Below are 17,207 nucleotides of genomic sequence, written 5' to 3'. Positions count from 1 at the left end.
TGTTTGCCATATTGCACAACCCTGGTTAAAACATTTTGCTGCATGTTGTGAGCTGAACTGAAAATATGTTGAAAATGCATTATAAATCTATTCATCAACATAATATTTTGCAATGAAGTCTTTTATGAAACTACAAACTAAATAGGCTATTCATCAAAATATTAACGTGTAGCTGAGGTTTCAGCCTTGCTTATGCACTGCTCATGCATGAGGTCTGAAACAGGCCTTACTTCACCTTTTCATATTCCAATTCTATTGAACATGAAAACATGTCTTAATAAAAAATTTATATTGCACTAGTCTCTCTGGTTGCACGCTAAAACAAGGAAAAACTGTTGCCTATATAGTCTAATTCAGAAGTGACTCTTATGAGCCGGTTACTGTTTTATTTTATAGAGGACATATAATGTTTTTTTTAAATTTTCAACTTTCTTTTAGGGATGCATAATATATCAGCCATCATAATGTTATCGGCTGACATTTAAACTATATTGCCAAAAGTTTTGGAACACCTACCTTTACATGAACATGAACTTTAATGATATCCCATTCTTAATCCATACAACTGTAAAACAAAAAAAATTTGGTTTTTGTTTCGGTTTATTGGAATTTAAAAAAATTAGTTGATACAATGAAGGAAATTTGTTTAATAAATAGAAACTCAAAATATTATTGTATCTGAACCACATAAAAAAATTGATAAATCATGAAAATACCACTATGTGGCATGTTTCACTGCATCATCAGAAATAAAACACACACAATTACTCAATATGCTTATAAAATCTTTTAATAATATTTTAATAAAGGTTGTCGAATCTCAAAAAATGTTCATTGTATTAACTTAAAATTTTGAGTTCATTGAAATTAAAATTAAGGTAACCAGGTAACTTTTTTTCTAAATAATTTTTTACAGTGTAGGATTCACCCTGCGCTTCTCCAGCTCTGTGTCAGTTACGTTCTGAGATAACGCTGCGATCTAACGGTTGGGCTGTATACAGTTTGTGGTTTAATTCAAACACAAAGCCACGAATCTTGGATGTAAATAAATAAAGAAATATTGATAGTGTTTTTAAGAATCGATACAGTATCGCCAAACATAATATTACGATACTCATACATACTATGATACTCACTAGTGTATCGATATTTTCTTACACCCCTAACACTCAGCCGACCAATCAGAACACACTGAGCTTTTTGGAAGGAGGGGCATTATATAGACAGGAACTAAAAAAAGGTGTTACTGACAGACTGGGAAGAGAGGTGCTGCAATAATGTAAAATATGTGGATAAAAAAATATATATATATATGTGCAATATATGCTTTCCAATAGTAAAAAAATTGTTTTAACAATTAAAGGTCCCGTTCTTCGCGTGTTTTCGAAGCTTTGATTATGTTTACAGTGTGCAATATAACATGAGTTCATGTTTCGCGTGTAAAAAAACTGTATTTTTCACACAATTTACTTATCTGTACAGCACTGTTTCCTCTGTCCTAAAACCGGCCTGATGATTTTCTTGTTCTATGAAGTCCCTCCTTCAGAAATACGTAACGAGTTCTGATTGGGCCAGCACTTCCCGTGTTGTGATTGGACAGCAGCTTAGCGCTCTTTGCCCGGAAAGGTCCCGCCTCTTACCATAACGGGGAGATGCAAGCACTGAATGTGCGCTCTTCTCCACGTGGGAGAGCAACAAGACCACGCCCCGTATTTTGCGTGTTCTTGTGGGCGGAGGGTTAGTCAACAAACGGTTCTAGTGACGTCATTACATCCCTGCACTTCCTGCTGTAGTCCAAACCAGCCGTTCACTGTAGGCTTTGAAAGGGAACTTGTGTTAAATAAAATATCTCGCTTGGCATCGAACTTTGAGCTTTATAATTTTACAGGTATTATTTATGCTCTAAGAGCAACATTACACACTAACTAAAGTTTGAAAGATGGAATAGCAAAGAACGGGACCTTTAAGTAACAATTAGGGAGGTCAGTTGTAGGGGGCTTAAGTAAAGATTTGGATGGAATCACAATCACAGAACACACCGTTGTTAACTGTCATCTCTAGTACTCTAGTTTACATGCTCACTGACGTTTAACAAAATGCTAAATTACCAAAACCAAAAAAAGTTAAATCATGCTTAGTAATCACAGGAAAACAGGATACTCTCAGATAAGTAGGGATGCACCGAATATTCGGCAACCGAAATTATTCGGCCGAAAATAGCCAAAAAAAGCACTTTCGGCATTCGGCCGAATAAGTAAAAAGGCCGAATAATTTTGGCCGAACAATGACGTTTTTAATGACGCGATCAAAAAGTAACCCACGTAGAGTGAGAGCTGCGTGCTTTATGCAGCAAACATGTCAGCAGTGTGGAAGCACTGTTTAGTGCTGAAATTTAGTGCTCATGTCATCGATGAGAAGAGGAACCGACTTTCATGTGAGAAAGCAGAGAAGCTACTTTTCATAAAGAAGAACCTGCCACTTTTCCTGAAGAAGTAGGCTAAGTAGGCTTATGTCTAAGACAGTTATTTATTTGTTGTGGGTTCATCCACATTTTTTGCACTATTCAATGCACATTAGTTGTTGTAGACATACAGAGTTACATTCTTTCAGCAGTCAGTTATAGGCCTAACATAAGCTATTCAAGAAGGGGGGCTTCTAAGATGGCCAAATAAAAATATATTTTTTTATTTTACTAATTATTTATTTTAAGTTATGTTGTGCTTAGTTTGTATAATATCTGCTGGAATGTTAAAAAAAATTCAGTGTTAAATAAATATTTTGATATTGTATTTTTGTTATTTGATTTATTTCTCTGAAAAGCAACACAAAATAGTAAAAAGCAAATTTTTACTATTTAATTATTGTAATGGTAAAAAAAAATTGCCAAATAAATGGAAAAAATGCGAAACACCGCGTTCGGTATTCGGCCTTCGGTCTTCGGCCAAGCATTTCATTATTATTCGGTTTCGGCTTCGGCCAAGAATTTCATTTCGGTGCATCCCTACAGATAAGTGAAGAACCAGGAAGACAGACCAGTCCCATATGTTATTTATCACATCATTTGGCTCCACTCTCATCGAAGCAAGAGTTAAACAAAGGAAACTTTACTCGTAAGGGGAAAATGTCAAGCAATAAACTGCATTTAAAAAACCTTCAGGCTTCATTTGGTTAAACATTCTCACTGACATCTAAAGATTTTTCCCTCTGTTAAAAGTATCAAGAAGATAACCATTCTAAAAATGACTGCAAACAACAAAGAGAGTTATTGACCTGGCTGAGTAATTTCCTTAATGTAAAACAGCAGATCTCTACATATATGCACACATTATGCTGAATTCTAAGCATTTGTTTGTTAAAGGGCTGATGAATTGAAAAATCAACTTTCCCTTAAGTCTTTGATATATAAAAGTTCATCATGATATGAGAATATCCCGTAAGTTTCAGAGTTGAAAATGTCCCTGTTAGTCAAAGAAAAGCTTTTATTGACACCAGGCCAAGAAAATAAGAGCTCTCAAATATATATTGATCAATGACATAATAAAACGGGGAAACACCACCTCAACAAATAAATATGTGCGTCTGCTTCTGTAGCCCCGCCCACCGTCTCATGGAGCTAAACGAGCAATAGACATGCCGAAGATATTACGCTGTGCCTTGTTCGCTTCATTTCACCGTGGAATTGTTTGTAAACAAGACACAGGTCGACACTGGATTTGCAGACATATTGAGATTAAAACACTGAAAATGGTGCAGCACACTTATGTGAGATTTTTTTTTTATATATGTCATAGTATTGCATTGTTACAGATCATTTTGATTATGTGTACGTGTCTAACAGAACATACCTTAGTGCGCTGTCACAGGCTGAAGAATCCTTTATTGGTTGGTTCGTTATGATTTGGGATCAGACTCGGACATGTAATGTTTTGGGCCAGGGCTCGCAAAGCCCAGCATCCTGGGGCTGTGTGTTTTCCAGACAGACTACTAACGTAAGCCTGCCGGCAGGCCGGTGAGTCTTAAATAGTGAAATAACATTAATTTCTTGATGTGTTGTTCACTCTCTTGATGTGATATTTGAAGGGGCGTGCACGCGCGCGTGTGCGTGTGTGTGTTGCACACTTATATCCACCGATCGGGAATCGAGAACCGGTTCTAACTTGGAACCGTTTAAACATTACGATGTCATTGGAATCATTTAGAAAATTTGTTTTCACTGATTCATATTCACCGATTGGGAATCGAGAACCGGTTCTAACTTGGAACCGTTTAAACATTACGAGGCCATTGGAATCGTTTCGAAAATTTGTTTTCAATTCCGATCATCGGTTCCAAACCACAAGTTTTGGTTTCCATAGTGGCCACCTGATTTGCTTGCTTGGAAGTGCTTGCTGTGCCCGCTTGCAGCCATGGAGCACAGTAAGTGGCGCTCTAAAGTGTAGATTTATTTCACTTTTAAAAAGCCTGCCTGGGTCGGCAGACTGCAACTAGTGTTGTCACAAAACTCAGTTTCTACAGGATCGATCCCAGCTTCGCACTCCTCTCCTCTCTGACGGACAGCGAGCTGACACGCACTGCCTATTCTCATTCAGCCCGGTTAGCCTGAACACAGCGAATGTGCGTTCTGCTGGATTTTTCCTCATGACAGCGTGATAGTATTAGTGTGCAAACGGTCTGAATTTTGCGCGATACACATAATTCTACTAATAGAGATTTCGCACTCAATTCTAAAGCACACACACATACCGTAACAAAGACATACTCTGACATACAAGTGCAAAGATTTGCTTCTTTTTCCAGCTTATTATTGGTCATATACAATCAAAATTCTCAATTAGCAAATATTTGTGAAATAATTTTAATAGTAATTGATCAGTGTTTATATTTAAGAATAAGCTTAAAACTTTATCATAAGTATTCTCTTTAGATTAAATTTTTGACTTTCAATAGATGAATAGATGTAATTAATACAAATTTAATTTACAATGTCAAGGGAATAATTTAAAAAATAATCAACGATAATATTGTCATAGCTGTGCATCCCTAGACCAAATGCATAAAAAGTTTTCCATTTTTAGTTGAAAACAGTGTAAACGGCCTCTGAAATGTGACATTTTTTAAAACATATTTCTTTTTTTTCTTCTTTTTTTTTTATTTACAGCTTCTTCAAAATATTTTTGACCCTGCATACAGTAAACGGAATTCTGCAACACACACAAACACATCAGTGTGTCAGCGGCAAACTAACCACAGACACACTCGACAGCATTGTGCTTTCCACAGTAAAAAGTCTATATTAGGAGCACGTGTCGGTGTCTCCATAGAGTGTGTATGCCTCATATTTTCCATAAACAGCCTGGAGTCAGTAGTGTCAGCCGCAACGTACCACAGAGAGAGACCACACAGGAAACAAATACCAACATGTGAGCTTGAGGTGGACAGCCACAAACTAAATCAACATTAAAGTGGATGGATGCTGCTAAACCATTTGATAAGAATCATTAGCACCCATTCAGACTTAAACTTGAGGTTAGATAATTGTGAGACTACTTGCAAGAAAAGAGCTTTATGCAAAGCTGAATAAACTTTATACAGAGAAACCATTTCATTCCACATTCAAAATGTACATATTCATATTTCAGAAGTCTCTATAGCTGAACCCTCTAGGACTGAAACCCAGCTGCTAGCCGTGTGTTTCCAGTGACTTCCAGAGCACACACACACACACCTCAGAGACAGCCAATTACCCAGAGATCACCACATGCTCCAGTCTTCCCACTAGCTAATAAATGTCTCCTGCTTAATCCTAATTACATTTAGTCATTAGTCATCCGAGAAAGCCTGCACTGAAACCACCTAGACAAATGCTGCATTATGTCAACCTACAAAACCTGAAACACCCTTTTCTTCCCTGAAGCATATGGTTTCGAATATTTCAGTAAACAATTATGCAGCTCAATACACAGTACACAATGTTATTGAAGATAAATAGGGTAAACAACATTACGATATATCAAGTTATTCAAAAACATTAAAATGAGTGCTGTCAAGCGATTAATCACATCCAAACACAAACCTTTATTTTGGATGCGATTAATCACGATTAATCGTTTGACAGCACTAATTAAAATGCAAAAACAGGTTTTTTTTGTAAATGTATCAGCCATTTTAAATTTAATTTCATATGCCTATTTTTGTACATTTTCATGATTATATGGTAACACATTTAACATTAGCCAAATGAATTTGAAAAATAAAAACAGAATTTTGGTTAATGTTATTTTCTAAATGTACTGTTGTTCAGTTAATTAATGTTTGTTCATAATACATTAACAAATAGTTACATTAAAATTGGCTTTTTTTTTTTTTTTGATCCTTAATGCATGCAGAAAAAGGTTAACGAACTGAACCTCATTGTAAACTTACCGAATATCTTTGCAGTCATCTAGCACTCAAAGTTCATTTTTAATATCACCAATCATTTAATAGTACTTTGAAATGTCTTTTATACATAATGTTATCACACCTTAAAGGGTTAGTTCACACAAAAATTAAATTTCTTTCATTAATGACTCACCCCAATGTCGTTTCACACCCATAAGACCTCGGTTAATCCTCAGAACACAGGTTAAGATATTTTAGATTTAGTCCAAGGGCTTTCTGTCCTTTGAATGTAAGTGTATGCCCACTTGCTGTCCACGTCCAGAAGGTAATAAAAACATCATCAGAGTAGTCCATATGTGACATCAGTTGGTTAGTTAGACTCTTTTGAAGTGTCGACAATACATTTTGGTCCAGAAATAACAAAAACTACGACTTTATTCAGCATTGTCTTCTCTTCTGCGTTTGTTTTCAATCCTCAAATAAAGAATCAAACGGTCGTGAATCAGCAGATTGATTCATGATTCATTTCGCCAATGTCACGTGATTTCAGCAGTTTGACACGCGATCCGAATCATGATTCATGACCGTTTGAATCTTTATTTGAGGAACACGGAAGAGAAGACAATGCTGAATAAAGTCGTATTTTTGGTTATTTTTGGACCAAAATGTATTGTCGACGCTTCAAAAGAGTCTAACTAACCAACTGATGTCACATATGGACTACTCTGATGATGTTTTCATTACCTTCTGGACATGGACAGCAAGAGGGCATACACTTACATTCAAAGGACAGAAAGGCCTCGGACTAAATCTAAAATATCTTAAACTGTTCCGAGGATGAACGGAGGTCTTACGGGTGTGGAACAACATTAGGGTGAAGAATTAATGAAAGAAATTTAATTTTGGGGTGAACTAACCCTTTAACTCACTTTTAACGTTTCAAACTATTAATTTTATACTTTTTCTTTGGACAAAATAGTCAACAATGATTAATCGCATCCAAAACAAGTTTGTGTGTACATAATATGTGTGTGTAGTATAATTATTTTGTATATAACTTATATAATTTGTGTGTGTGTGTGTGTGTGTGTGTGTGTGTGTGTGTGTGTGTGTGTGTGTGTGTGTGTGTGTGTGTGTGTGTGTGTGTGTGTGTGTGTGTGTGTGTGTGTGTGTGTGTACAATTATACTCAGTACATATTATGTAAACAAACTTTTATTTTTGGACGCGATAAATCGTGATTAATTGACAGCACTAGTTTCAACACAACATTGCATTTATACTTCTACAGTAAACTTTTTAGTATTCTCCTTTTTTAATCATTATATCTGATTTTGGGTTGAAAATGTTATACAAACTTGCAAAAAAAAAAACTAATTAATCCAATGCGAAAACAACTACATTCACATTACAGAGATCTACATTACAGGGTTCCCGCAAGACGATGACTTTTCCAGGCCTGGAGAGAATAACAATTCCCTAATATTTCCAGATTTTCCATACAATAGCAATGCATGGCACAGTAACATAGCCCTACATTTCCAATTGCTTTCTCCCCAACGAATTTGTGACAGGGAGAATTCGAGTCTTTTTAAGTAGCCTACTTTAAAAAAGTATTAGGATGCTAGTAGGCTAACATTGGCATAATGAGAAAGACTGCAACCTTTGAGGTCACGATATCATCCTGCCACTGCTCGATATTACAACATAAATCATACATTTCTACGTTGTGCGTACATGATGAATTCCCAACAGTTGGGACAGCATTAAACCAGCAGCTCTAGCATGATTCAGTGCAAAACCCACTGTAAGCATTCAGCTCAGCAGAAAGTTGCGATGATCAACAGATGAAACATTTATAACCGCTGTAATGCAGCGACGTGCAGGCTGTTGCATTAAAACGCGCTCGGCGAATACAGTGAACAGATTGTTTAATGCAGGACAACATACCACGAGAGCTGATCTTCACAAACCCACAGGATGCGTGTGCTCTGAGATTCATCTTGGAGCAAGTCACCGTAAACACGCCTGCAGACGTCTTGAAGAGTCTCCACTCCACTGCCGCTGCTCTAGGCAGCTCACTCACTCACTCACCACGCATGTGTTGTGTGTTGGGAGTTGCACAGAAATCAGTGGGTGAAGTTGATGGATTATTAGTAGCCCAAGCACGTAGGTCGCCGATAGACTTTTCCAGGGTTTGTGATCACTGACCACTCTGAAGGCGGGGCGAGACCTTGTTTTGGGTAGGATGGATCTGTGGGGGGGCAAAAAGGATGAGAATGGCAAAATCGAAGTCGTGCCATATTCATTTCACAGTTAATGGGCTGTTGTCTGCAGTTGAATGCAATTATTGATTGTTTTGTTGTTTGCTGAGAAAATGACTTCCATAGGAAATGTCCTTAAGTGACTATTCTTATTAACTTACATATAGATATTCCCTGAAATGTAGGCAACAATGACGTAAATAATGTAAAATACACACGGAGAGCCTATACAACAGACATATTGGGGTATTATGAGTATAAATGAATAGCATGCCGCATTTAAAACACTCATTACAATTATTTTCATTAAAACAGCCTACTTTAGACTGTCATTGGTCAATTGCGCCACCTGCTGGTCAAGAATGTGAATGCTCCCTCAAAAAACTGTAGAAAAGTTCAAACAAAAAACAAAAGGCCTATACTTAGGCTATGTCTGCATTGTGTTGTGCATGGATAGAAGTTTCTTGCCACCTTTAAAATTATGTATGTCTGTGTACTATTTTAAGAAGATTTTTTTTTGGACGTGCCATCAAGTCGGAATAGATTAGGGAATTTGGTTCTCTTCAGATTGCCTTCATAAATAAAATACAGCATCTATTATCTAGTTATGGCAAATCATTCTGTATCAAATTATTTATTTATACATTTAAAAACATCACAAAAAGTATTGAAGTAGCTTTACATATATTTACAGAAATAAATGAACTACATGGGAAAATTAAATGGAAACGGTATATAATGAACTATTTTCTTGTATTATTATCTTGTCGACTATTATGCACTATTATAGTAGATACTATCTTTTAACGTAATCTTGTATCAATGTAAGACATTTTACCCACGTTTTAATTTTAATTTACATTTCCTACAAACTACATGGGAAAATTAAATGGAAACGGTTTATGGACTATTATTTTGAAAACAGTGGCTGTGGGTAAAATGTCTTACATTGATACAAGATTACGTTACGTGATTATATATAAGTTTATATATATATATATATATATATATATATATATATATATATATATATATATATATATATATATATATATATATATATATATATATATATAAACTACATAGGACAAATAAACCCGATATGAGTAATAAAGATACTTTTATTTTGAAAAGAATGGCTGCGTTTTAACTTTCGTTTGGTCGCGGTTACTGTAGCAAATAGTGATCACTTGTACTTTTCGTTTGCTGCAAAATGGCTTTTCAGTGTCAGAGGGACAGTTATATGCTTGAGGTATTTGACTTTTGCAGACTTTTATGACATTTCAATATATGTGTAGCGCCATAGCAGTGTATGAGGAACATTATCTAAATGTGTGAACATTGTGCAGTGTTTTCAATGACAGTAACTGTTACATGTCGAGAAGTGACAGCTGCAGAGATTCCATGCAGTTAGCATTGTATACATATTACACACATGTTGATAATATTCATGGTTGTAATTTTATTATTGTATTAAAATGCATTTGTCACATCAGAACTATTTAGTTCAGCGACGTATACATGTAAAGTTACACCTAAAAGTCCATGTCCAATTAGTTTGTTAACTTGCCTTTTACAGTTTGACACGTCTGTCGTGTCTTGCGTGCCTGCAGAATTAAAACTAGAGAATAATGGGAAAAAAGAAAAGCTGAAGGGCTTTAATGTGAAACTGAAAGACACAATTCTGTTTCCAGAGGGGGGAGGACAGGTGAGTTTCCTTTCTCTAATTGCATGCAATCACTAAATATATATTTTTATAGCATGAGCTTGATTTGAGATTGATGCCTTTTTTTCATTCCCAGCCTGATGATCATGGGACGGTCGGAGGTGTCCCAGTCCTGCGTGTGTTGAGACAGGGTCCAGAGGCAGTGCATTTCATCAGCTCCGCTCTGGAGGAGGGTCAGGAGGTCCACATCAAACTGGACTGGGAGAGACGGTTTGACCACATGCAGCAGCATTCGGGTAAGGAAGAAAGAATATGTTTGAGAGGACCATTCCTTTAATCCTGCAAAACCTGACATATGAAATAAAATAATAGTGGGGAAAAAAAGTTTTTTTATTTTTTTACAATTTATTTATAAAAGATATATCTTAAAAATGAGTTTGTAAACTTTTATGACTCATATAATATGCTATAGGAGAATATAAAATTTATATAAAGCTTGAAGAGGGAAAAAAACAAAAAAAATCTTAACTGAACAAAATATGCAATTTGGTTTAGTTGATGATATAATTAAAAGGCCAAAAAGATTAAATTCTGGTAGCTTGTAATGTAAATGAATAAGATTTTTATAACAATAATCCGGACTACTTGCATAAAATGCATCTAAATATCAAGCTCTCTATATCGCCCAGTAATATGTCTTATTAAGATGACATTTAAATGCTTAGTTTTATGATCAAAGCGCTGTAGTTTTTATTGGGGAAGCAAAACATATAATGCAATGAAATGCAGATGATTGAGGGATGAATAACGCATCATATTTAATTCTCACATCTAAACGTGATTTTTTTCCTTAAAGAAAAAAGTTGCTTCGGTCTAGTAAATGTTCATAATGAAATACTATAAAAGCCATTCTTACAGTTATATTCACAACAAACTCACAGTTATACTACAATTAGAATTGAACTAAAATACATTTAAGATTGTAAAAAAGTAGGATCAGTAGGATGACAAGTCATGTGGAAGATTATGCACAACCATTTTTTCATTTCATTCAATTTAGAGGCCTTAAAAAATTGCTAATCAAATATGATACAGTAGGATTTATAGAATTAAATAAACTTAAACTGATTTTTATCTCATGCATGTTGTCTTTTTTAAAGGTCAGCACTTGATCACAGCTTTGGCTGATACAATGTTTGGATACAAAACTACGTCTTGGTAAGAGCTTTGGTATAGGATTTATTAAATAACTCTAAACTAAATTAGATTTCCAAATGTTAAAGCATGCTGGTTATGAAATGATACAGGGATTTGGGACGTCAGCGGAGCAGCATAGAGCTGGACACCGCCTCGGTGAAGCCTGGAGAAATGGAGGCTTTGGAAGCTGCTGTGAATGAGAAAATTCGTGCACACATTCCAGTCACTGTCAACCTTCTGTCCATTGATGATCCAGCTGTGGAGAAGGCATGTGTGCAACTTAATATCTTAATAATATCATAAATCATCTTTTAGTCTTTATTCGGAAGCTTAAATACTGCATTTACCTAGGTAGGTAAGAAAGCAAGTGCACTTATGCATGCTTTAAAACAGCAGATATCTTCTGATTCCCAACAAAACATGTTAGATTATAAAAATTAAATTGTAGAGGCCAAAGTCATGTGGCTACAGAATGGCTGAATTATCTTCAGTATTTCATGGACTTATTTTCAATAATTCAGTGTTTGGTGAGGGTGGGCGTTAGCCTGACAAGTCAGACCCACATCAAGATGTTTGGTCTGGAAACTCACCATTGACAGCTCAATCCGAGGGGCGGGATAAACGGTTGTCTTTCAAACTCCCTCTGCACGCGATAGGATAGCGGTACAACCAACCAGAGCAACGAAGGTGAAACAGAGCTTGTTGATAGATTAAACATTCACCGTATCCGGTCAGCTAAACTCCGAACACATCTTCCCTTTTTAAGAATGACTTCAGTGCAGTTCTTTGTTCTTTTCTCAGAGAAAAGCTTAACTCCAAGTCTTCTAGAGTCGCGGTCAAAGCTGATTCGAAAGACCGCCGTTCGCCAGTTTCTGTGTTTACTAGAAGCACGCAAACGCAACTCGGCCGTCGTCATTATGGCCCCGCCCGCCGACTCTATACACGACGTGATTGGCCCGTCCAGATTGAGAGGAATACAGCTCAGAAGGGTATTGAGAGTTCCTAGACGACACTTGCGGGCAGATTAGATTTGCTGCCGTAGGGTGCGCCTAGATTTCTAGGCTAGGTGGGCGTTATACCGGTAGAATATTGTCAGCTAATTTGGTTTTGGATTAAGCTCATGTGATGTTGCTGTGCTGCAAGGTCATGAAAGCTTATCGTTTCCATGCATTTTTTTAAGCACTGCGGTTTAAAAACATGTTATTTGAAAAATCTTTGAGAAATGTAGAAACATCAAATTCTTCAAAACTGTTCACCTAGCTTACGATAAAATGTCATATTGAAAATCACCAATGAGATCTGACAATAACTGTCTTCTAAATGTAGTTTCTCATGAATCATGACAACAACAAAAAAAATTCTGGACAGACCTAAAAAAAGCAATCAGAGCTTCTAATGGCAGCTGCAGTGAGGCGACGACTTTATTAATCAACAAATGGCCCTTTCATTTAGAAGCCGTAACTTATTCGCCCAAATTTCACTTTCTCCCATTTATAAGTAATCTAATTGCACAGTTTTATATAAAGTCTTTGAGAAAACTCATTTCAGTATTTGCACACGCTCTCTGAGCGACCCGCAACATGAAGTAGCTTCTAATAAAGCGTGTAAAAACTGAACTGAGTGTCTTTTCCCACCTAATTGGGCTTGAATGAACATTTGAGAAAGAACAACACACTAGTATAATGGTTCCATGCAGTCTTAAAGTGACAGCATCCACATTTACCTGCTGTCATTATTAATGCTAATCAAACAATAAAACAGAGAGAAAAAAATTACACTGAATCTCTCACTGAATTACACATATGACTGAATCACTTTTCTAACTTTAATAAGAATAAATGTCTATTTAATTTACTATGCATTGATTTTTATACATTTGATTAATTCATATATTTTATGTAATTTTTCAGGTAGGTCTATTTCATTTGTGTCTTTATTCTATAGTTAGTAGTTTTCTTTGCCCTTAATCACTGTTTAATTGTCTTCAGTGAGCTTGTGTTTTTTAGGCTAGTATTAGTTTTAGTATTAGTTTAAGTGATATTGAAAATGGTGATATGAATAAGGAAATTTCAGTGGTATCCAAAATATATATATATATATATATGTGTGTGTATGTATATATATATATATATATATATATATATATATATATATATATATATATATATATATATATATATATAGATAACATAACATCATATGTTATTTGTCATATTCAAAAATATAATATGCACAGTTGCTTGGAAGTTTTGGGTTGTTAAGATTTTTGAAAAGATAAGTCTTGTTTTTTTTAATAAAAAAAATATAGTAGGAACAGTATTATTCCCGTATTATTCTATGACACAAGATCCTTCAAATCATTCTAATATGCTGATTTGGTACTCAAAAAACATTGCTTATTATTTTGCTGAATATAAAGTTAAAAAAAAAGAAAAGAAAAAAAAAGATAAGAAAAACAGCATTTATTTGAAATCGAAACCTTTCATACAATAAATGTCTTTACTGTCACTTTTGATTAACTAAAAATAGGTTAGAAGCCGTGGTCTTCCTGATGACCACGCTGGACCCGTCAGGATCGTTGACATTGAGGACGTAGACGCCAACATGTGCTGTGGGACTCATGTGTCCAACCTCAGTCACCTACAGGTCAGCCCTTGTGTCCTTGTCCAGCACAATTTAGGTCATCCACCAATGTAATCTGTGAGACATGATGTTTGGTTCTGTTTAATCCCTCAAAAAATGTGTTTACATGATCGTTAGATTATAAAGATTTTGGGGACCGAAAAAGGGAAGAAGAATAAAACCAACCTGATTTTCATAGCGGGCAACAGAGTGCTAAAATATGCTGAGAAGAGTTACAACATTGAAAAATCTCTGACCGTCCTCCTCAAGTGAGTCACTTCCCTTTGAATCAGGTGACCTGTCCACTTGCCCTCGAGTATGAACTAACGTTTCTCCATATGGTGGTATATTAGGACTGGGGCCGATGAGCATGTTGATGCCGTGGACAAGCTACAAAAGACGGTCAAACGTCTTCAGAAGGTACTGTAGAAACTACTATGTCTGAAAAACAAGGATTAATATTTCACTTCACTAGCATTTATTAATCATTACCCTGTGTTCCTGTGACAGAGTAATCTTACTATCCTAAGGGAAATGGCTGTTCTGATAGCGCAGAGCTTCAAAAACAAACCAGACAGAGGAAACTTCTTCAGCTTACACAAGTGCGTGCTTAACTTCTACTGTTAAAGCCTTATATATGAGTGAAACGGCTTCTTGAACAAGAAAAAATGTAGGGCAGGGCTTAATTTTTTCTATTGGATAATTCGGTGGTTGTGGTTTGCTATTGGACAATTTCATTATAACATAATATGCATGTGCAGAATGTCACTATTTTAACAAATGTGTGTTTTTTGGCCCTTTATTAATGACCTGAGCTTATGGTCTGAAGCCCATGGCGTAGGTGCTCTTAGGGCGTGTCCGAATCCACTTTTGCTAGTAACAACAAAAAACAGTCTGCGCATCAGGTGCATAATCCAAAAGTGTTTTTTGGCGTGACATGCAATAAACCAATCTGAGTCTCATTTCCATTCCCATTAAAAGGCAGTGGCACCATGGCGGATTTACTATTTACATGGCGGGATTTGCAAGCAGAATCCTGTAGTTTTTTAATATTTAAAAATGTTTGTGCTGCTGCCTGGTGTCAGTTTCCTCAAAATAGCAACACGCCAACAGCACACATTGTTTTCAGACCATGGGAGAACAGATGGGCGCAAGTGCATTTGCTATTTCAACAACGTGGCGCTGGATGTGAAAATGATAACTGCGTCTGGCTGAAACTAGCAAAAAACACTTGCGTCGCATTACACCGGGTGTATGATAGGGCCCTTTGTTGGTTACACTGAGATGATAACTTGCATTTTGAAACAGGGTTTCAAAAACTTGCGTTTTCACACCCTTAAAACGCTGTTGTTGTATAAATGAATGACCAAAACGTGTAATTTATTGTCCCGTTTTTAGTTGAAAATGGCTTAATTTTCATGGTGACTTTAAAGGTTTATGAGAGAATAAAATGATCAAGAAATACTGTCCTCAGCCCGTTGTACTTCCATGACCTGATGTATTTCCTGATGAAACAAGATATTCGACTTGAAAGTAGTAGGGGAAGATTGAATTCAACCCATTTATCAACTTTTCTGCCTGTTGGTGATATTTTCACAGCAAAGATGGTGATAATGAGTTCATGAACATCATCGCGAATGAAATTGGATTTCAGGTGAACCACAGCTTTTGTATGGGCAGTGTTATTAACAGATGCCCATTTTGGAGATTGACTTGTAGCTTACAGTCTCATTGCTGTGGTTTTGAAGGACACGGTGATCTTCCTGACCGTGGGTGAGGAGAAGGGTGCAGGACTGTTCCTATTCGCTGGGCCTGAGAATATAGTCACTGAAGTGGGACCTAGGTAAGACCCTTTTTTTTAACCCTGTTAAATCTGACATGAATAGTCAGGAAAATCTAAGGTTACACTTTATATTAATGTGAAATAGTTACATTGTACTTAATCATATGTGACTTTAAGTCTGTCAAGAGAACAATACTGTAATAAATCTAATTGAATAGTTTTTGCATGCCGAATTATGTTGTGTAGTGATGCTTCCAGTAGGTGCCACTCTTCTTAATGAAATGCTCTCTGTTTGTGTCATCATGTGCAGGGTGTCAGAGCTGTTGCAGGGTAAAGGAGCTGGAAAGGCTGGGCGTTACCAGGGTAAAGCCAACAGTCTGGTGAAGAGGGCAGAGGCTGAGGCCTTATTGCAGGAGCATAGCTGCAAACTCACCGCTGGAGAGGAGTAAAACGACCACAGACCAATGCTGGCATACAGGTGCACTGATGATGATCCAGACTGTGTCTGCACGGAACACATGCATCAAGTTGCCACGCCAGTGATGTTTTTCGTCTTAGGCCTTCAAATTAAGTAATTTTACTAGAAAGCTTTTATGTATAATCCATTCTAAAAGTATTCATAATGTGTGTTACTTATAGAATGTAAAAAAAAATGGACATAGTGTCCGTGACATTAGCCATAGGATTCTGAAGAGCGGTTTTGAAGAGTAAAGTGGGGCTGAGTAATCTGAAAATACATTTTTGTCGAAAAATAACAAAAACTAAAACTTTATTCAGCATTGTTTTCTCTTCCGTATTTGTGTTCAATCCTGAAGTAAAGATTCAAGCAGTAATGAAGTATTTTTTTTTTTTTTTGTATTGAGATATTTTGCAGAATATTCAAGCCATTGTTCCCATACAATTAAAGTCACTTTTTTTGGTCAATTTTGTAAAAATGTACCATGAAAGTAGTCTATTTGCGTCATGTGCTATACTACAAGTCTTCAGAAGAGGATCTGAACAAAATTTAAATGATGACTGATGCCTGCTTGACATGTTTCTTGAAGATGATTTGGTTCATCAGATGGGTAGTTGATATGAAATCCTTTTGGGTTCTTAATCTGCAATATTGCAACTGTTTTAAACTTTTTCCCAATTATTGTGCAGCATGTCATTTCAATAACCTTATATTAATGGTTACAAGTATGAATTTAGCTCACTGCATTGCACACTACACACATTACATTATACATCATTTTATAAATGTAACTTAAAAAAACTGCAAAATAAAAGAAAAAAAAGCTGGACAAGACATAG

The 17,207-nt window shown here is 36.1% G+C and overlaps 2 protein-coding genes across 2 annotated transcripts in view; one reads left to right on the top strand and one right to left on the bottom strand.

The window, feature by feature from the left end:
• The window catches only part of sgms1b (sphingomyelin synthase 1b), a 47,352-nt gene extending 38,752 nt beyond the window's left edge, over positions 1-8,600 (bottom strand). Inside the window, exon 1 of the mRNA XM_067430094.1 lies at positions 8,330-8,600. The gene's annotated coding sequence lies outside the window, so the exon portion shown is untranslated. The remainder of the gene's footprint in view (positions 1-8,329) is intronic.
• A 1,184-nt stretch (positions 8,601-9,784) lies between these two features.
• On the top strand, positions 9,785-17,202 carry aarsd1 (alanyl-tRNA synthetase domain containing 1). Its single transcript, XM_067430426.1, has 12 exons — positions 9,785-9,895; positions 10,223-10,351; positions 10,446-10,605; positions 11,470-11,527; positions 11,617-11,773; positions 14,036-14,152; positions 14,267-14,397; positions 14,482-14,548; positions 14,639-14,730; positions 15,728-15,782; positions 15,877-15,971; positions 16,222-17,202. Exons 1-12 carry the CDS (start codon positions 9,857-9,859, stop codon positions 16,358-16,360), a joined length of 1,239 nt encoding a protein of 412 aa, XP_067286527.1. The 5' UTR covers positions 9,785-9,856; the 3' UTR covers positions 16,361-17,202.
• The last annotated feature ends 5 nt before the right edge of the window (positions 17,203-17,207 follow it).

This window comes from Pseudorasbora parva, chromosome 21, assembly GCF_024679245.1.
Source record: "Pseudorasbora parva isolate DD20220531a chromosome 21, ASM2467924v1, whole genome shotgun sequence".
Taxonomy (NCBI): Eukaryota; Metazoa; Chordata; class Actinopteri; order Cypriniformes; family Gobionidae; genus Pseudorasbora; species Pseudorasbora parva.
The sequence above is the reverse complement of the archived record's forward strand: the minus strand, read 5'-3'. Positions and strand labels throughout refer to the sequence as shown.